The 21059-nt window shown below is 43.4% G+C and overlaps 2 protein-coding genes and 1 non-coding gene across 4 annotated transcripts in view; 1 reads left to right on the forward strand and 2 right to left on the reverse strand.

Moving 5' to 3' along the window:
• The window catches only part of NCAPD2 (non-SMC condensin I complex subunit D2), a 36623-nt gene extending 31700 nt beyond the window's left edge, over window positions 1–4923 (reverse strand). Inside the window, exons 1-8 of the mRNA XM_063294700.1 lie at window positions 4632–4923; window positions 3505–3580; window positions 2991–3049; window positions 2367–2548; window positions 1500–1633; window positions 1118–1245; window positions 855–978; window positions 630–777 (exon numbers count right to left, since the gene is read on the reverse strand). Of these exons, the coding sequence (XP_063150770.1) occupies window positions 630–777; window positions 855–978; window positions 1118–1245; window positions 1500–1633; window positions 2367–2548; window positions 2991–3049; window positions 3505–3580; window positions 4632–4773 (993 nt within the window). The 5' untranslated portion in view covers window positions 4774–4923. The remainder of the gene's footprint in view (window positions 1–629; window positions 778–854; window positions 979–1117; window positions 1246–1499; window positions 1634–2366; window positions 2549–2990; window positions 3050–3504; window positions 3581–4631) is intronic.
• LOC134492621 (small nucleolar RNA U85) lies at window positions 2625–2943 on the reverse strand. Its single transcript, XR_010067497.1, has one exon. It is a non-coding gene; the product is annotated as a small nucleolar RNA U85 (small nucleolar RNA).
• A 2028-nt stretch (window positions 4924–6951) lies between the features above and the next one.
• MRPL51 (mitochondrial ribosomal protein L51) overlaps window positions 6952–21059 on the forward strand; it is a 377933-nt gene continuing 363825 nt past the window's right edge. Inside the window, exons 1-3 of one of the 2 annotated variants that reach the window (XR_010067297.1) lie at window positions 6952–7099; window positions 8205–8312; window positions 8757–9153. Coding sequence is in view for 1 of the 2 variants with exons in the window: in XM_063294718.1 (XP_063150788.1) it covers window positions 7009–7099; window positions 8205–8312; window positions 8757–8953 (396 nt within the window). In the remaining variant the exon portion in view is untranslated. Of the gene's footprint in view, window positions 7100–8204; window positions 8313–8756; window positions 9315–21059 lie in introns of those variants that run through there. The other variant, XM_063294718.1, reaches the window with a different exon arrangement.

The raw sequence follows: 21059 nt of genomic DNA on the forward strand, positions 1-21059 counted from the left end.
GAAAAGTCAAAATTTGCTGATGCCAAGTCTTTGGTGAGCGAAATGTACACACAGAATAATTGCTGAGAAAAAGCCTTTCTGGCCTGGCACACTTCTGTGCCACTGGTACTTCACATGCAGCATCAGCCCTATAAACTTGTACCCTGATTTAAGTAATGTTTAGTCAAAGGAAAGTCTTACAGATCTCAACCCCATTAATTTTAAGTAAGCGCAAGTAGGAGACTTGCAATCAAATAAAATATTTCATTGAACCTTTTAGGCTTTTTCTTACAAGGTATCAGGCAGAAGTATGAGCCTGAGGATGCTAAACAGGATTACAAGAAGGGGAAAAGCAGAAATCTGGGTGTTTATTCAACTTTGGAAAGAGTAGCAGTGATGGTTCTGAGCCTATTAAGATACAACCGAGCCCACAGCAGAGACAAAATTAGATATAAAGTTTGACTTAAAAAACAAATGGGGGATTCAGTTTTCTTAAAAAGGAAACCACCAGGTTCAGCCGTAAGTTCTCTAAGTGTTTTTCAAGATCTCCGGCCAATGAAAGTAGGAAGCTATTTATTTCATTTTCGTTCTACTTTCCATACAGAAAATACAGTCTCAAAATATATCATAGAACCACTGTGAAACGGCACCTCTCCATCCAGGTGATGCAACAGGACACTCATGTTGGCCAGCACAACAGTTGGCGTTTGTTCAGCAAGTTCTGTCACGAAGGCAGCACAGCCCTTCATCCCGGAAGCATCTCGAGCCAGTTCTTGAGGGCATTTCCGCCCAATTTCCCTGAACAATAAATCAAAAGTCAGTGGTTGATGCTGCTGAGAGTTGTAAGGGAGGAGGACAGAAGGAACCTATCTCACCTTAGTATCTCCCCCACAGTACTCTTCATACCATATTCCTTGATCCACACAGTTACAGCCTCCACGAATACTGGAGCTACGTGTTCGAAGTGCTGGAGCATCTGTGAGACTTTCAGAGTGGCACCTATCAAAGAGAACTGTGGTAAGACCTGCTTCAGTAACAGTATGAAGTATGATGGCTCAGATTAGCCGTTTATAGTTCAGCGGTTAGATCTATTCCAGTGTTTGGCCTGCTCCAGGCTCAGAGAAAGGAATAGACTTACCCAGCATATGGTCATACCGAAGTAGCGCAACACCTAGTAGGTGAATCACAGCATCTCGTGTAGGCCGATGCCTCTGGTGGCTAATGCTAGGATTTTCCAGGACACGGTAGCAGCAGCCAGTCACTAAACTGAAAGGAGAGTCAAAATTGGAATTCGAGCAGGTGGATCTTGCAATGCAATAGGATTTTATGTATTACAATCCTATCAAGTTGTACCTAGCACTAAAAAAGCAAACAAACAATGGTTTCTTCCTGGCTCACATGGCTCAAATCATTTTCTTCTCTTCCCATGTGACTGACTGCTCACTTTCCTCCAGCCCAATGAAGCTTCCTGCAGCCTTGTGTAAAAACAGCTTTCCATTCAACCCTTTCCATTTCCACACCTCACAAACTCTTCTTCCACTACCAGGCCATTCCACAGCCGATGAAGGTCCAAATGAAGCAATTGTGTGAGCAGTTGTACAACTGACTGCCTTTCTTCCTCCCAGACAAAGCCTTTAGCCTGGCTTTTCTTGCTCTGTAAAACAAACCCGGAACATCAGTTCAGGAAAAGACATGCACCGAAAGCTGTGTATGTGAAGGTCATCTTCAGAAATTACATTTAATTGCCTCTGTTGATTTCAACTCTGGATGTATCCAGATCTGCTTATGTTAAATATTTACATATTCTCAACTGATTGCCTGTAATTCCTCCTAAAAGGCAGGGCCCACACAAGGTCTGGGAGTTGAGCTGGCAATATGTGTTTGGGACAGCAAAGATGGGAACAGGACATTTGACAGCCCCACCCCCTCTCCCTATATTTAATACATGGATGGTGCCTAATTTCTGAGCAGACGATGAGCCACAGTGGTCTGTGTCAAACTTACATTGTAAAAGAGCACTATCCTGTCTTCAGCTAAAAACTGCTCGTATCTATTTTGTGAAAACAGAACTGAGAAATCTCATTTCACAGAACAAGACTCTATAAAAACTAATTTACAAAGTCCTGCTTGCTGGAGGAAGTGGGATGAATAATATGCGTAAGGCTATTTTCCTCTTGAACATCAAATGGTGTAGGCTCAAGGAAAGGAAGACAATCTAGCCTTTAAAAATCACATAGATTTGGGTATGGTACACAGCATATCCTATAACTGGCATTGCTGGAGTCACTGAAGAGGACAACTTGCAAGACTGAAATTAATCAGACTTCAGGGCAACAGGTTTAAGGGTAAAAAAGCTGCCCAGCAAACAAACAGATTCAGCCACCTACCTTCCTCTTGGAATCCAATCCCACTAGATTGGTCTTGCCAGCTTCTGTTTCAAATGCCTCCACTAGCCGTACTAGTATATAACAATTCATCTTTAGGGCGTTAAGATGGAGAACCCGAAGGGAGGATGCGAGGTCTGAATCATTCAGGATGGCTGCCAGGGCACTGGATTGACCAGCCAAAACTAAAAGGAGGAGTAGGAAGGTATCGTCTTCAGACATGCTCTCAAGAGATACTTATTCTAAATGTGAACTCAGGACAGCTTTCAGATTACCAAAGACATGTGTTCACGGTATCCTATCAGCATAAGCCTGGAGCACCCAGTAACCCATAACCCAGGCACACTAAGTTTGTCCTGTATCCATCCCCTGACCACCTCTCACAATACTGTGCCAAAGATGGATCCTGCCTTCCGAACAGAAGGCAGACAGAAGGAATGGGATGTTCTGTTGGTCTGCCCTTACAGCAAACACGCATTACTCTGCATTGACCACCAAGATTACAGACCATTATACAAGGAACAGGCTGAGGGAGCCACCTGCCAATGAGGTCACGTTTGCCTTGTTATCATCATTTAGCTGCAACAAGAACTTGTATTTCCTGTAGTATTAAGTGACCACACTCACCTTTCATCATCAGTTCTAGGGCATCTTCCTTAACAGCAGTGTCTACAGTCCTGAAGCAGCTGCAAAGCATGAATATTAAGTTAAAATGCAAACATTTCTGTCAAAGCATCCAGTGTATTCTCATATATCTAGGGAATTCTAAAGTTACCATGGTACATCCAGCTTGTGTTAATTTTGGAAACAGATCTTCCGGGAACATTTCAGAAATTTCCCATAATGTATCTAAGATGTCCCAAGCTCAAATAAAATTCATTTATATCATATAATTCTTTTCAACCTCAACCCTTTCTCTCTGCCATTTAACAAAGTGGGTATGGGCAATTAAATGGTTTCTTTCGCAAGATGACTAATTAGGACACGAAAAGCTCCCCCATTATTTTCTGTTCTTCACATGCTTACTCCTTTCAACACTATTCCTACAATTATGAATAAGGCTTCTTATGAGGTACTCTCGATCCCCAGGGCCAAGTTCCCTCTAACAATACCAGTAGTACATTGGAACGTGCAGACTCACTGTAGAATACTGAACAGAGTATCAAAATGCTGCAGGATAGCAAGCGCTCCTTGTATGCGGAATACTGTCTGAAATACTGCAAAAAGAAAGTCCATATGTGAGAAGAGCCAACCCCAGACCAATTACCAGAAGGTAGCTTTGAACTTGCTTGCAGATTTCTAGATGATTTAAGCAAGGACATCACAATTATAATTGATATAACAACAAAATAGGATAACTCCTTAAATAAAACTGCCAAAGTGAAAAAATGAAAGCATGGATTAAATGGGAATGGATTTGTGTGTGACACCCACAAACTCATTAAATTACTGGTACTCAGAATTCCTGAGTTCAGAACACCTTGTACATCAAGCTGCAGGTGATGAACCATGATTTTAGTAACAGAGCTCTTGCAAGCCTAAAGCTCACCCACAAAAACTTACTAGAACTGCTCCTTAATAGTTCATACACTGCTACAGTATATGTTGTTACATTAAAGGAAAGATAAAACATAAACCATAACAACTCAAAAACACCTAGTTCATGACGGGATTTGCTTGCTTTTGACAGTGTAATATGTGGACTTTGCTATTATGCCTTACTTAACAAACCATAGCTTAAACATTAGCTTATCTTTAAGTGAACACAGACCATGACTAGATTTTAGTCTTTCCGGTTTTCTGGAAGGTATACCTTGCTGAAGCTAAATGTGGACATGTTTTGTCTGTGCTTGGATCCCATGTATTTTGGAGAGCAGAATACAAATTGTGCTACATAACCAGGCTAATGAAATGGTGTTAAATAATCTCAAAAAGGGTAATCTTTTTGTACACCCTGAAAGTGTGCTATTTATCATATAACCATTAAACGCGCCACCATCTAAATAGCTGGTATTAGATGAAGACAAACCACCGGTCTTACCCGGAACTAACCATCCAACCTACGCGATTCTGCTTAGTTCAGGGTACCCGACAGCACCGCTACAGCTCCTTGTTAGTCCATGCTGCTGTGGGCGCTGCTTTGATGGAAAGGCATGACTTACACTAATTGCTCGTCTTCCTCCTCCCCATTTCGCGGCACTTCGACTTGCACACAAACACGAGGAGTCTCGAGGAGACGGTTTCCCCTCCCCCACTTCTTCTACTAACCTGCCAGCTGCCCCGGGAGCTGTCTGAGGGGCAGCACCTCCTGCACCACGTACTGCAAAGACCCCGCGCTGCGAAGCAGGTCTGCCGGAGACAGAGGCAAATGAAACTCCCAAGGAGGCGAAAGCGAAGCCGGGTCAGCCATGACCCCTCCGATCGGCAGCCTAGTGGGAGGCAAGCCCAGCCTCAGACGCCCCGCATCCCGAAGCTCGGCGCCAGGCAGAACTCAAAGCCTTGCAGATTTGGGAACGCAGGACCGATGGGGCCGATATCTCGCGACGCCAGCTCGGCGGAGGACCGGAAAACCGGGGGGAAAAAAATCAAATCGGCCTACACTTCTCGCGCGCGCTTGCAGACCAGTAGGGGAAGGAAAAATAGCGCGCCAGGAGTTCGAATAATGTCCGCTTGCCCAATCAGATTGTTCTTTGAAAGTTCGGCAGCCAATCGCTTTAAAGGACGATCGTTCTCCCGTGGCCCGCAGTCAAATCCCGCAAGGACGGGCGCGCTTCGAAAAGCAAAGAGTTATGAAAAAGAATAGTTACATTCTAATGTTGAAGACCGAGTTTCTTCCGATATAGTTCTATATTTATTTCTCTGAGGTACAAAGTGAAAGCTCCCATCTTAAAAAAAAAAATCAAGGTACTGTCTGAAACAAAGCGCTAAGAGCTTCATTTGTTTTGTAAGCCATCACTAGTACAGTTTTATGCGGAAAAACAGCTCCTGAAATACTTTTAAATGCTCCCGATAGAAAGTTATTTTTTTCGAGGGGAGATGATGACATTGGAGATCAGAATAGTTCACGATAAGCTTGCCAAGCACCTCAACCAATTCAACTCCGCAATTGCTGGAAGAGGGACTGATCCAGGGATAGTTTTGGCTAACATCTAATGTTCTACAAACCGTATAAATTCATCAATGTTAAAATTGATATAAATATCAGCACAGGCAGACTTGAGCTTTGCTGCAACAACAGAAGCATTTTGTATGAAGGATAGTGTAAGTTGGCTAGCGAATCTGGCCCGACTCAGACTAATTTCCAGTTTGTATAATATTTGCATTCTCAGTGTCTGGGGGTTGGTTGCCTTTTGAATGGGTAAAACTTCTCTATTTATTTAAAAAACTAATCTTTGTACCATGGTAACTTCCATGGTAGCTGAACTTTTCCTTCTAAGTGAACAAACATAATTATACTCAGCACCATATTTTTCTCCATTGATATCTGCAGGTGGGGTTCAATGCCTGCTTTGGTTTAAAAAAATAGATTTTTTTTCCAGCTTGAACTTGATAGTCTCCTTTTTAGTTCAAACAAAGAAGACTCTTGTTTTGTTACTTGGAATTTTAGGCTTCATTATTAGCATTTTAAAAAGGTGATTTTAGCATGGCAGTCTAGGCCTCTTTTCTAACTTTAGGAAAACATACTTTTCTTCTGGGCCAAGGCCATTTCTTGTGGTATGTGAGAACTTTACAATACTTTACAAAGTTCAGCAATGAAACAATAGCGTATTCTAAAAGTGCTTGAATACACTTGCAGGTTTTAAAAGATACAAACCCCGCAAGGAAAGGGATTCATGTAACTTGTAAATTTGCCATTTGTGGAATGTTATCTAGAATCAATGTTTTCTATTGTTCAATTCTCACATGTAATCAATGTCTTTTATTGTTTGATTACTTGCTTTATGATGTATCACATATGCTGAATGTATGTATCATTTGTTTCTGCACCCTATAAAACGGTTTGACTCCCCTTAATAAAGGCTTTTTGCTTTTGCCTGAAATACTTTGTGATTCGTGTTTTCGGGTAGGCAGAAAGCCACCTTTGCAAAGGTTAAGTTGTTTCTCTCCCAAATTCAGGGAATAGGTCTTCAATTCCACACCATTCCGGGTGCCTGAGTTTTAAGGCAACAGTTTCACTTGGAAGATTTAATGCAGTGTTTTTCAAACTTGGGAACTTTAAGACGTGTGTGGTCTTCAATTCTGGGAGTTGAAGTCCACACATTCTTAAAGTTCCCATGTTTGAAAAACACTGATTTAATGGTTCAGCCCTTATGCATGGAGCAGAATACTGAGAATGGAGCTGCTGTTGGGGGAGAAGGAAAAGGGGGTGATCAAAAAAGGAGGGAAAGTGAGAATTAGCTATAATGATCTCTGATAAAAACAGTGTAAGTGCAAGGGAGACATTCTTGCCTCGAGGACTTGATTAACACATCTCACACTTCCATTTTTTATCTCTATGGTTGCCACCTTTCCCCTTCCTCTCCCCCGCCCCGCTGCGAATCGAAGCCTGAGAGACGCGGTGTGTTGTGGGAAGCTTCTGAGATGGCTGACGCGTGAAGCTGCGATCCCCTTTCGAGCGTAAGAGTCGGAGCAAGGCAGCAGCTCGATGGAGGCCGCGTGTCGGCTGATGAAGGCCGCGCCGCGATCATGGGCAGGCAGCCTTCTCGCCCCTACAGCTCGTCGGCTGTTCAGTACAGGTGGGTGGGTGGACGGTAAAAGGAGGAAGGATCCGGGGCCGTCGTTTGGGGATGTTTCGACGTGAACCCTGCCTCTTGGCGTTTCAATTGATGGGGGAAACTTTACCCCGCGTTTCTTTTATTTCACCATCCCGTGCATTAATTTATTACAGCATTTCACCTTCTTTTTTCAGAGAAGATGGATGAGGGAGAAGGGGAGGTTTTGGGGGGGGGCATTTTCTGCATATGGATATTGCAGAGTCTGTTCTAAATTTTGAACTCCGTCAGGGGAAAAAACCCACTAGAATATAATATAAGATTGCACTTAAAATAATCATTGGCATTGAAATTCAAGTGACCTCTGTGGCTAACAGTGCTTATTTACAGCTTCAGTTAATATAGGACAGCCTTTCTCAACCTTTTGACCCTGGAGGAACCCTTGAAATATTTTTCAGGCCTCAGGGAACCCCTGCACATTCAGGCTCAAATATGTGCCAGAAGTTACAAAATTATTATATTTGTTTCATGTGTAGGCTTGTATATATGCATTAACTGTTTTTAACTAAAAATCAAGAATGAAACGTACCTCTTTAATGTGAAGCTGCCCAAATTTGAAATAATTTTTTAAATAAATCATGATCTCCCAGGAGACCTCTAGTGATTTCTTGTGGAACCCTAGAGTTCCATGGAACCCTGGTTGAGAAACCCTGATATAGGAGCTCTGCCATTTCCTGGATAGGGGTGGCTTAGTTCATAAACTGCTACCTTATACAGTAATGTGCTCTTTGTAGGGCTACTTAGTCCAAAAGTTGTTCATTTGCAGTCTTGTTAGTAACTACTGTTGCAGTAACGCTCTTGTGATGGTTGACTAGGCATTCTTTACAAATAATTTGTGGTTTAAGGATTTAAGTGAATTTATTTTCTAAAGCAGTCCAGTGATACTGTAGCATTAGAAGGCTTTGAACTAAGCCTTCTACATATGGATTTAACCTGAGGCTTTATATAAGGCTTGGTCTATAAATATGCAGCATAAAAGCTCCAACTGTTGAGTTGCCAAAGGAAGACTTTCAAAGGCAATCTTTTACAGTGACATTGACTAATTTTCCTGGCTTTTTTTTTTAATCAGGAGTTCCTAACTCATTTCTTGTGAAAGAGCCGCCTTCTCCAAAAGTGGTTGACAGATGGAATGAGAAACGAGCCCTCTTTGGTGTCTACGATAATATTGGAATTCTGGGTAAATATTAGTTAAGCATCACTCTGTGAAGCAGATACAGTAGATTCTCCCTACCAACAACCTGTCTTCTTCCAATAACAGCACGTGTAGGGGAGATATCTCTAGTCCGCCATCCCGCAAGCTCCCTGCAAACTTTTCCAGTGATTCTAGCAGGTGTTTAAAGGATCTTTCTTTTTTTCTCCTTTCTTGGATCTTGGAAGAGGGAAATTTTCATGGAAGCTCCTAATCTGAGAAAAGCAGATGTCTTTTGATAAGAAAGTTGAATGGAAAGACATTTTTATTTGCTTAAAATTCAGATGGATATTTTGAGGAGCAAGGGAATGCTTGTGAAGTTGAAGTTGGTAAAAGTCTGTGATCAAAAAATGGGCCACTTACTGAGTAAACTTCTCTTTTGAAAATCATAGTGATGGAATTCCAAAACGTATCTTTTTTTTTTCTTTTTAGGGGATTTCAAGGCCCACCCCAAGGACTTGATTGTAGGGCCCATATGGCTACGTGGCTGGAGGGGGAATGAGCTGCAGAGATGCATTCGCAAAAAGAAAATGGTGGGTGACCGAATGTTTGTTGAAGATTACCATAATCTGAATAAGAGAATTAAATTCTTGTACAAGCGTTACAATCGCTATGGACTGCGTCGCTAAGAGCGGGTTCTCTGTAACAACATTTATTCCCCCAACGATTGTGCATTTCTGGAAATATTTCTTAGTGGCTCTAATGTGCTGAAACTGGTAGCTGTGTGAAGCTGTCCAAACGTCGTCATCGTCATCTTGTTCGTCTTTTGAATTATTTTCTGTTTCCAGTTATTTTTCTTTCACTTCATTAATCAAAATACTTCAATTCAGTGTGTTGATATGCCATTCCTTAGAAGTATCATTCAAGCAATTTTGATTTCATGTGTATTTCAGTCAAAAGAGTGCAGCAGTTTAAGGACGGGATAATTTTTAATGGTTGTTTGCCAACCTGGTTAAAATATAATTGCAAATAATAAATTTCATCTTTTTATATTGCCTCCTCTTTGTCTCTAACCATCTGAGTGTTTTTTCCACTTAGGTTTTAGGTAGAACACCCACCACCCATGTTTTAGATGTTTTAGTACAGTATTTGATTCTTCTTGTGATAGAAGTGACTTCAGTTTTGTGTGTCTATTGCAATGAAACTGAAATACAAATGGTCCTTAATATGATACAAGTAGATACATCCATTTGTACATATAACCCTCTCTGTCTCTCCTGCTTTTTATTAAAAAAGATTTTCACTGCTTCAGTTAAGGGATGCTGGTGTGCTGAAAATCAAAATGGCAGCTGGGCCTTACTTGTTTAAATTAAAATTAAGCTGGAGATTAGAAAGAGTCAAGGTGTGTTAGAGATGGCAGTAGAGGAATCTTCCAAGGAGCTGAATAGAATGATTAGGAGAAGTAGGATTCTTTTGTCAATGCTGTACATATGTTTGCCTTTTTAAAGTGAATGTGTATGTTAGCTGTTAATGGGGGTTGTGTTTTATACAATTAAGAGGCAAATTTGATTCCTTAAGAAGCAGCATGCCACTTGATATCCCACTAATCCCCATCAAATCAGATCCATTTTTCATGGGATTTGAAGAAACATAAGGGGAAAAGGGAGTGTCCCAAACCCCTGGTAAGGTTAAGGCACTTGCTTATACTCTCCTTTAAAACTTACCTAGTTCCCAAAAATTGGATTCCTAAGTTGACCTTCACCCACTATACTGACAACATGCTACCAACTATATTTCCTATGGTCTTCAGTCCCTTCCCAAAAAACATTTAAAAATATTTTAAAAATAAATGTGTGGTCTGTGATGCCAAAGTTGCCCACTCCCACATTATGAACTATCAGTATAATAGGAAAAAACAGTTTTGGAGATAGCATGAAACAACTGATGTATGTATAGTTTAAAAACTGAGCAGAAACATTAAGCTAATGTTATAAAAGAGAGAGAGGAAACTTGTTATATTTCATTGAAAAGAGCACATGACTTCTGTGGAGCCACCGCTGAGAAGGTCTTGTCCTTAGCACTGCTAAACTCCTTCAAATTATGATAGGAAAAATTTATAAACAAGTATCTAGTCCAAAGAGTTTGTTAAAATAATCTAGTGCTTAGATCAGGGATTGGCAAATGTTCCGTAATTATGGGCTGTATTTTTTAAATGACAGTCTTTTGAGCACGTACAGTACACCCAGAAGACCGTGGGACAGCCTCATAGTAGCCGTGCTGGAGCTGCTTTATGACTTCAAGATTCAGAAGGGTACTTTGCCTGTGAAGAGTCTTACTGAGTGATTTCCACAGACCTAACACACCTACACACTGATAACATCTTAGACTTAAATACTCCCAAAAAGGATACAGTTGACTGCAGTATGGAAAATAATAAATGCCTCAGAATTTCAAGTGCCAAACTGATTCTTCTCATTATTTTTATGTTATATTCACACTACTTTTGGTTGCATTATCTAGGAATTCATCTGAAACTATGTGATAAGCTCACACTTTATTGGCTGAGTTAGTATGTTGTGTAATACAATGCAATTTGTATTATTGCTTAGCATAGTATTTTGTGTTTATAATTTATTCAAATAAAAAACATTCTAAATAGTTATTACATGCCTTCTAAAACAAATCTTTCCAAAAAGAGACCTGTTTATTCACATAGTTTATATTTCACCAAGAATGCAAACCTGCTGTCAGGACCTGGGCGCTCGAGCATTCACACAATGATAGTCTAGAGGCTTGGGCTCTTTTAACTGTTTTAATGAAGCGAAGCGTCCGATCTACATTCAAAGTTGTGAATGAGCTTTTTCCTGCTTGTTCTACAGTTTCAACTCAAACCCCTTAATTCCCCCATTCCACCCACAAAAGTATTTACCTGTCATGAGTACTGATGGTGAGCAGGAGGGGGCCCCTATTCAGGGGGGAAAATGCATGCGTAGGACTGAGGAATTAAGCAGCCATCCAAAGAGACACAGATCAGACCCGCCCTAACTTTTGGGGTTTTATCTGTCTGGGTTTTTCCCACGCTTCTTCAGTTTGTTAGGATTCTGTTTAATGTAGCAGTAATAAACACTAGAGACCGACTCCTCGTTTCAGCGTGATTTCTGACTGTTAGGACATCAATCCTAACAAACTCCTACTCCCATCGAAAGAGGGAGGAACAAGAAAATAAAGGAGAGACATTTGGAAAATGTCTTCAGAAAACCAGGAAATTCGGCAAGCCATCCAACAATTGGCAGCAGCCCTGCAACAACACCAACAACAAGTAGATCCCAGATCAACACATTACAAGCTGCAATGCTACAGCAGTTACAACAACCAGCTCCGATTAACCCACAACCGGTGCCAGCAGCAGCAGCAGCAGCAGCTCCACAAATAGTCTTGAGATCCCAGGGCAGTCTACCAGAGAAGTTTGGAGGAGAAGCAGGACAGTTGAGAACTTTTCTCACACAGTGCACAATGTTTTTCGACAGCAGACCGGCAGAGTTTCCCACAGACAACCGGTCACCTTCATTTTAAGTCTGCTAAAGGGCCCAGCAGCCAAATGGTGGAGAACATGGTGGAGAACAATGACCCAATTCTCAATGACTACCAGAATTTTCTGGCAGGGTTCCGAGCACACTTTGACAACCTGATCAGAGAGGTCACTGCCAGCCGGGAAATTCGGAAGCTCAAGCAAGGCAACAAGAGAGTGGGAATCTACATTGCTGATTTCAAGCTGTTAGCAGGAGATCTGGACTGGAATGAGAGTGCCTTGAAGGACCAATTCAAACAGGGGCTGGATGAAGAAATTAAGAATGAATTAGTGCGCCAGGGAACACCAGCTATCCTAGAAGCCTTATATCAGTTGTCTGTGGTCATAGATGCCAGGCTAGAAGAGCTCAGACAGATGCAGCCGGGGAGAGGCAGGGGCCTCAGGACGCTCCCAGGATTTCCAGCCCTCTCCACAGCACTTCCTTACTCAGGACCAGAGGAGCCGATGCAGATCAGGGTGAGCAGGAGGCTTACTTCTGAGGCTGAGAGACAGAGAAGGAGAGAGAGAGCCCTCTGTTTCTACTGCGGAGTCCAGGGGCACATGGTGAGAGCTTGCCCAGCGAGAAACCAAGCAAATTCCATAAGAGCCCTAGGGCAAGCAGCTGAAACAAGAGCCACCTCCGCCTCTACTTCCAACCAGGGAAACTCCGTCAGTCTCCCTCCACAGAGGGAGACCATCAATCAATTAAGAAGGGCTCATTCCGAGGATTCCAGGCACTCCTTTTACTACTTACCAGTAATAATGCGCGTAAACCCAGAGCACCAGGTCAAGCTAGAGGCCCTCGTGGATTCCGGAGCTTCAACCAATTTTATTGATCTACAGACTGTAGAAGACTTCAACATCCCGACCATAGAATTGCCACGTCCCATAGAACTGGAGACCATTGACGGCCAGCCCCTCAAGGCAGGGCCGATTAGAAGGTTCACAGAACCAGTGCAACTAACAACGGGAGACCACACTGAGTGGATCCAACTTTATGTTACTGCATCACTTAATGTGCCTGTAGTCCTGGGCACACCTTGGCTGAAGATCCACAACCCATTGCTGAACTGGACTATGGGAGTAATCTCCTTCCCAGCTAAGGAATGCCAGCACCACAAGATTCAAGCCGCTCTCCTCTCTTCAGCAACCAACGCAGTAACGGAAGCAGGGGGGGTTCCAGTTGCCAGCCAAGTGTGCAGATTTCGCAGACGTTTTCAGCAAACAAGGGGCCACAGCATTACCCCCCCCATAGGGACTGTGATTGCACCATTGAGTTGATACCAGGAGCCAGGATTCCAGCAAGGAAACAATATCCCATGTCCCCCAAGGAACTAGCCACCTTAAAGGGTTACTTGGATTCTAATCTCCAAAAGGGTTTCATCCGACCATCTACTTCTCCAGCGTCTGCTCCTACCTTCTTTGTACCAAAGAAGCCTGACCCGTTGGCACTGGCAAACCAGGAGGCACCCATGAGAGGGGTCCACAATTTCAGTTTTTTAAATAAACTCACAAAAAAAGAAACTTATCCACTGCCCCTAATATCTGATCTGTTGTTGTTGTTTATTCGTTTAGTCGCTTCCGACTCTTTGTGACTTCATGGACCAGCACACGCCAGAGCTTCCTGTCGGCTGTCGACACCCCCAGCTCCCCCAGGGACAAGTCCGTCACCTCTAGAATATCATCCATCCATCTTGCCCTTGGTCGGCCCCTCTTCCTTTTGCCTTCCATTCTCCCTAGCATCAGCATCTTCTCCAGGGTGTCCTGTCTTCTCATTATGTGGCCAAAGTATTTCAGTTTTGCCTTTAATATCGTTCCCTCAAGTGAGCAGTCTGGCTTTATTTCCTGGAGGATGGACTGGTTTGATCTTCTTGCAGTCCAAGGCACTCTCAGAATTTTCCTCCAACACCACAGTTCAAAAGCATCGATCTTCCTTCTCTCAGCCTTCCTTATGGTCCAGCTCTCGCAGCCATATGTTACTACGGGGAACACCATTGCTTTAACTATGTGGGCCTTTGTTGTCAGTGTGATGTCTCTGCTCTTAACTATTTTATTGAGATTTGTCATTGCTTTTCTCCCAAGGATTAAGCGTCTTCTGATTTCCTGACTGCAGTCAGCATCTGCAGTAATCTTCGCACCCAGAAATACAAAGTCTTTCACTGCTTCTACATTTTCTCCCTCTATTTGCCAGTTATCAATCAAGCTGGTTGCCATAATCTTGGTTTTTTTGAGGTTTAGCTGCAAGCCAGCTTTTGCACTTTCTTCTTTCACCTTCATCATAAGGCTCCTCAGTTCCTCTTCGCTTTCAGCCATCAAAGTGGTATCATCTGCATATCTGAGATTGTTAATGTTTCTTCCAGCGATTTTAACTCCAGCCTTGGATTCCTCAAGCCCAGCATGTCACATGATGTGTTCTGCATACAAGTTGAATAGGTAGGGTGAGAGTATACAGCCCTGCCGTACTCCTTTCCCAATCTTAAACCAGTCCGTTGTTCTGTGGTCTGTTCTTACCGTTGCTACTTGGTCCTTATACAGATTCCTCAGGAGGCAGACAAGATGACTTGGTATCCCCATACCACTAAGAACTTGCCACAATTTGTTATGGTCCACACAGTCAAAGGCTTTAGAATAGTCAATAATACAGAAATAGATGTTTTTCTGAAACTCCCTGGCTTTTTCCATTATCCAGCGGATATTGGCAATTTGGTCTCTAGTTCCTCTGCCTTTTCTAAAGCCAGCTTGTACATCTGGCAATTCTCGCTCCATGAACTGCTGAAGTCTACCTTGAAGGATCTTGAGCATTACCTTACTGGCATGTGAAATGAGTGCCACTGTTCGATAGTTTGAACATTCTTTAGTGTTTCCCTTTTTTGGTATGGGGATATAAGTTGATTTTTTCCAATCCAATGGCCATTCTTGTGTTTTCCAAATTTGCTGGCATATAGTATGCATTACCTTGACAGCATCATCTTGCAAGATTTTGAACAGTTCAGCTGGGATGCCATCATCTCCTGCTGCCTTCTTATTAGCAATGCTTCTTAAGGCCCACTCAACCTCACTCTTCAGGATGTCTGGCTCTAGCTCACTGACCACACCGTCAAAGCTATCCCCGATATTGTTATCCTTCCTATACAGGTCTTCTGTATATTCTTGCCACCTTTTCTTGATCTCTTCTTCTTCTGTTAGGTCCTTGCCATCTTTGCTTTTGATCATACCCATTTTGGCCTGGAATTTACCTCCGATGTTTCTAATTTTCTGGAAGAGGTCTCTTGTCCTTCCTATTCTATTGTCTTCTTCCACTTCCGCACATTGCTTGTTTAAAAATAATTCCTCATCTCTTCTGGCTAAGCTCTGGAATTTTGCATTTAATTGGGCATATCTCCCCCTATCACTGTTGCCTTTTGCTTTCCTTCTTTCTTGGGCTACTTCTAGTGTCTCAGCAGACAGCCATTTTGCCTTCTTGGTTTTCTCTTTCTTTGGGATGTATTTTGTTGCCGCCTCCTGAACAATGCTGCGAACTTCTGTCCAGAGTTCTTCCGGGACCCTATCTACTAAGTCCAGTCCCTTAAATCTATTCTTCACCTCCACTGCATATTCCTTAGGAATATTAGTGAGCTCATATCTAGCTGATCTGTGGGTCTTCCCTAATCTCTTTAGTCTGATCCTAAATTGTGCAAGAAGAAGTTCGTGATCTGAACTACAGTCAGCTCCAGGTCTTGTTTTTACCGACTGTACAGATGTCTGCCAGCTTTGGCTGCAAAGGATGTAGTCAATCTGATTTCGGTGTTATCCATCTGGTGAATCCATGTATAAAGCCGTCTCTTAGGTTGTTGGAAGAGAGTGTTTGTTATGCAGAGTGAATTGTCTTGGCAAAATTCTATCAGCCTATGTCCTGCTTCGTTTTGTTCTCCCAGGCCATACTTACCTCTAATTCCAGGTGTCATTTGACTGCCCGCCTTAGCATTCCAGTCTCCTGTGATGAAAATAACATCTCTTTTAGGTGTGTTGTCCAGTAGGTGCTGCACATCCTCATAGAACTGCTCTACTTCAGCTTCTTCAGCATCTGTGGTTGGGGCGTATATTTGGATCACTGTGATGTTAGATGGCTTGCCCTGAATTTGAATTGAGATCATTCTGTCATTTTTTGGATTGTATCCAAGCACTGCTTTAGCCACTTTACTATTAATTATGAAGGCTACTCCATTTCTTCTGTGGTCCTCTTGTCCACAGTAGTAGATCTGGTGGTCATTTGATGTGAAGTGGCCCATTCCAGTCCATTTCAGTTCACTGACACCCAAAATGTCTATCTTGAATCTTGACATCTCACCAATAACGACATCCAATTTGCCCTGGCTCATAGATCTTACATTCCAGGTTCCAATGGTGTGTTGATCCTTAGAACATCGGATTCGCCGTTCACCACCAGCACCGTCGGCCACTAGCCGTCCTTTCGGCTTTGAGCTAGCTGCGTCATCACGTCTGGGGCTAGTTGAACTCATCCTCTGTTCCTCCCCGGTAGCATTTTGACCATCTTCCGACCTGGGGGTCTCATCTTCCGATGGTATACCGACATATCTCTGGTTGTACTGATCCATTTAGTTTTCATGGCAAGAATACTGGGGTGGGTTGCCATTACCTTCCCCAGGGATCGCATTTAGTCTGACCTCTCTGTCATGACCTTCCCGTCTTGGGTGGCCCTTCACGGTTTAGCTCATGGCATCATTGAGGTGCTCAAGCTCCAGCACCACGACAAGGTAACGATCCTTTGCTGAAGAATATCTGATCTGCTGGATCGCTTACAGAAAGCACGCATTTTTACCAGGTTGGACCTCAGGAATGCGTACAACCTGATCCGGATGAAAGAGGGGCGCGAATATCTGACTGCTTTCGACACCAGGTTTGGTAAATTTGAGTACCTTGTTTTGCCCTTTGGCTTGTCTAATGCAGGAGCCATATTTTCCCGATTTATGAATCAAATTTTCTCTGATTTACTAGATAAGTATCTGGTCATTTATCTAGATGACATATTAATATTCTCTGAGGATGCTACAACTCATGTAACTCATGTACGTAATGTCTTACAAAGACTGAGAGAGAACAAGCTGTTCGCCAAGCTAGAGAAGTGTGCCTTCGATTTAACTGAATTACATTTCCTGGGCTATAAGGTATCAACAGAAGGCATATCCATGGATCCTTCTAAGGTCCAGGCAATTCTCTCTTGGCAACCCCTCTGAAATGTTAAAGATGTACAAAGATTCCTAGGATTTTGCAATTTCTACAGGCGGTTCATAAAAAACTCTAGTGACAGGGCTAGACCCCTCACACAGCTTTTGAAGAAAGGATCAAAATTCATTTGGGGGGAGAGAGCAAGCAGCCTTCCAAGAATTCAAGCAACTCTTTGCATCCCAGCCGCTGTTAAAACACCCTGATCCCACGAAGCAATTCATAATGCATTCAGATGCTTCCGATATTGCCATTGGGGTGGTGTTATTGCAATATACAAACAAAACTGAGAATACATTACTTCCTTGTGCCTTTTTTCCACGCATACTCTCACCAGCAGAGAGAAACTATGATGTTTTTAACAAGGAGTTGCTAGCAATTAAAGCAGCACTCCAAGAGTGGAGGCACTGGCTAGAAGGTGCAACCTTTCCTGTGGAAGTTTGCACCGATCACAAGAATTTACAGCTTCTACAAAACACCAGATCCCTCACCCCACGCCAAATCAGATGGAGCCAGTTTTTCTCCTGTTTCAATTTTGTCATTTCTTATGTCCCCGGGGTGCAAAACTGCTTGGCAGATGCCCTCTCTCAATCCATTCAGGCAACCCCCGCCACTCACCAGGAGGTACAGGCTACTATATTACAACCTCACAACTTTGATCAGTCTATGAGGGAGAACCAGACAGAGATTTTAGCAGCAGGCAGACAAGCAGAGGACCTATTTACAAGAGTCAGAGCTCAGCAGCAACATGACCAGTATGCCAGGGCCAGGATGGGTGACCTCCAGAGGGGCCCACAAGACACTGCCTCGCCATTCAATGTGGAGGCAGGAATCCTCTGGCATAGTGGGCGATTATACATTCCCCCCTCATCGAGGGAAGAAGTACTGAGACTTTGCCATGACCATCAAACGGCAGGCCACAGAGGTGTTTTCAAAACTCTCCATAGAGCTCTGAGAGACTACTGGTGGCCTAAGATGACTGCAGACATAAAGGGCTACGTGGCTTCTTGTCATACCTGTAGACGAGCCAAGCCTCTCCCAGGGAAGCCCACAGGGCTTGTGCAACGCCTACCCACCCCCAGTAGGCCTTGGAATACAATCTCTATGGATTTCATCACTGATTTACCCCCAGTCCAGGGGCTGACTTCCATACTAGTGGTGGTGGACCTTTTCACTAAAATGGCGCATTTTATTCCTTGCAAGGGCCTCCCATCTGCACAAGCCACAGCATAGTTGTTCATGGACCATGTTTTTAGGTATAGAGGCATGGTAAATCACTTGGTGAGTGACAGAGGCCCTCAGTTCACTTCCAGGTTCTGGCGGGCGCTTTTCCAGTCATTAGGGGTCCAGATCCACCTATCATCATTGCATCACCCAGCTAGTAACGGGCAAGCTGAGAAAATTAACCAATGGTTACAGCAGTATCTCAGGTGTTACACCACTTATCAGCAAGACAATTGGCCAGCCCTGCTCCCCATGGCAGAATTTACTTATAACAACTCTGTGCAATCCTCTACCAGGATGTCTCCTTTCCAAGCACTCTACGGGGTTAACCCTCAGGTGTTGCCCACCTCCTCCCAGCAGGGAGCTGTTCCAGCGGCAGCTGATTTTCTTAAAGAGCAACAAGCCACACAGGAGTTGTTAAAGGAGCAGCTGAACAGGGCAAAGAGTGCTTACAAGAGAGCTGCAGATGCTCACAGACAAGAGGGGCCAGCGATTGCGGTAGGAGACAAAGTGTGGCTCTCTACCAAGTTTTTGACCTCTACCAGACCCTCCAAGAAGTTGGACTCTAAGTTTGTGGGCCCTTTCACTGTGGTACAGGAGATAAATCCAGTGGCTTATTGCTTAAAGCTGCCAGCATCCATGAAAATCCATCCAGTCTTTCACAGAGCCTTGCTAGCCAAGGACCAGTGTATGAAATATTGGATGACCCTTGCCCTCCTCCTAGAGTCCAGAATCCCCCAAGTGCCTTACAATCACAACTGCCCCCCCACCTCCAGTAATTGTGGAGGGGGAGGAGGAATACGAAGTCGAGGAAATTCTGGACTCTAGGAGGAGGGCAAGGGGCATCCAATATTTCATACACTGGAAAGGGTACCCTGAGGAAGAGCGCACGTGGGAGAATGCCAGAGATGTGCATGAACCAACGCTGGTTCATCGATTCCATCAACCTTTCCCTCACAAACCCAAACCTCGCACTCTACCAGAGATTCCTCACTTGGCTGAGCAAGCAGAGGAATTCGTAAATTTGCACTTTCCACCCCCGCCTGAAGCCTTGACACCAGTTACAGAGGAGGGGGGGGGGAACCACAGCCCTCCACCTCGGGCTTGCATTTCCCAGGGGGGAGGGGGGACGACTCTTCTAATTATCTAGCTATTTTCCAGCAGCAGCCACCTGGGCCAGAAGAGTTATCAGACTTGGAGAGCAGCACTGATTCGTCCTTGGAGGAGTTTCCCTTTGAAGACTTTCCATCGTTGCCCAGTTCCCTTGGGAGCTTAGAAGCAGACATGGACTCTTACCAAGCCTCTGGAAGGGAGGGGGCTGAAATGGAATGTGAATCTGGAGGGGAGGGTGATGTCATGAGTACTGATGGCGAGCAGGAGGGGGCCCCTATCCAGGGGGGAAAACGCATGTGTAGTACTGAGGAATTAAGCAGCCATTCAAAGAGACACAGATCAGACTCACCCTAACTTTTGGGGTTTATCTGTCTGGGTTTTTCCCATGCTTCAGTTTGTTAGGATTCTGTTTAATGTAGCAGTAATAAACACTAGAGACCTACTCCGCATCTCAGCGTGATTTCTGACTGTTAGGACGGTACCCCTCCCTCCTTCAGCAGATGGCTTGGATGGTATATGGCCGGATGACCTTGTGCAATAAAGGTGTAGCCTAAACAACATGTTTCACACTCCAGCCTGGCTCCCCCTCCCTGCTGGCGACTCGCAGTCTGCTGACACAAATTTGAGGAAGATGGATGTGACCCAATAGGGTGTTCTGTGAACTTCTGAGCGGGGAGTCTGACACCTTTGATTCGCCTAAGCATAATTGCTCAGTTCAACTTAGTTATTAAATTCTTAACCAAGGTATTTAAAACTGAAATACAGTATTTAATAGTGAGGTTTCTGTAATTATTTTGTTTTGGTACAGATATATTAAGACAAAAAGTATCTTCCTTTTAATTAACTCATAATTTCAGGTGTAGTTAGAGCCTAGATAAATACTGTATTAGTTTTGGGATTGATTATATTGGATTGGCTATACTGTAAAGATGAGCACATAATCTATCAATAAGCTAACTTTGTGAAATATTTGATTTATGGTCCTCTCTGTTTCCATGTTTGGGATCAAATAACAAATAAATGGTCCTCAAAACAAGATTAGAAGAGCCCTCTTGGTAGAAAAGTAAGATTTTTCCCTTGTATCCACCTATTAAAGGAGGTGGCATCTGAAAGTTTCTGTTGAAAATGTTAGGTGTATGGATCATGTGAAGATAAATATGAGTTCTCTAGGGATTCTGTCCCCAAAGCAGAAATGTTTAAATGTAATAAAAACAGCCTTTGGAAGTGAGCTGTGTTTTCAGCCAACTGCAATTTTTGAACTGCCTCCAAGGGACTCCAGAGGCATCATGAGGAAATGATAATGTGTGGAAACTCTCATTGTTTCAAAACAAAATGTATGGGTTAGCATTAGAATCAGTTTTTTTTTCTTTCTCATCTCAAAAGTGACTGGTCCTTTCATTAAAGGAGAAATATACAATTTAAGTGTACTTGTAATGAACAACCCTAAGCCACCTCACAAACAAAAAGCTGAAAAAGTCAAAATAATGTCTCAGCTGTGGCAAGTAACACCCACTGTCCTGTGGTGCATACTCCCAGATAAGCAGTTCTAATTGTCGCCTTCTACCTTATTTTAAGAGAGCCAGTTTGGTGCAGTGGTTAAGGCAATGGGCTAGAAACCAGGAGACTGTGAGTTCTAGTCCCACTTTAGGCACAAAGCCAGCTGGGTG

This window comes from Candoia aspera, chromosome 2, assembly GCF_035149785.1.
Source record: "Candoia aspera isolate rCanAsp1 chromosome 2, rCanAsp1.hap2, whole genome shotgun sequence".
NCBI classification, from domain to species: Eukaryota; Metazoa; Chordata; class Lepidosauria; order Squamata; family Boidae; genus Candoia; species Candoia aspera.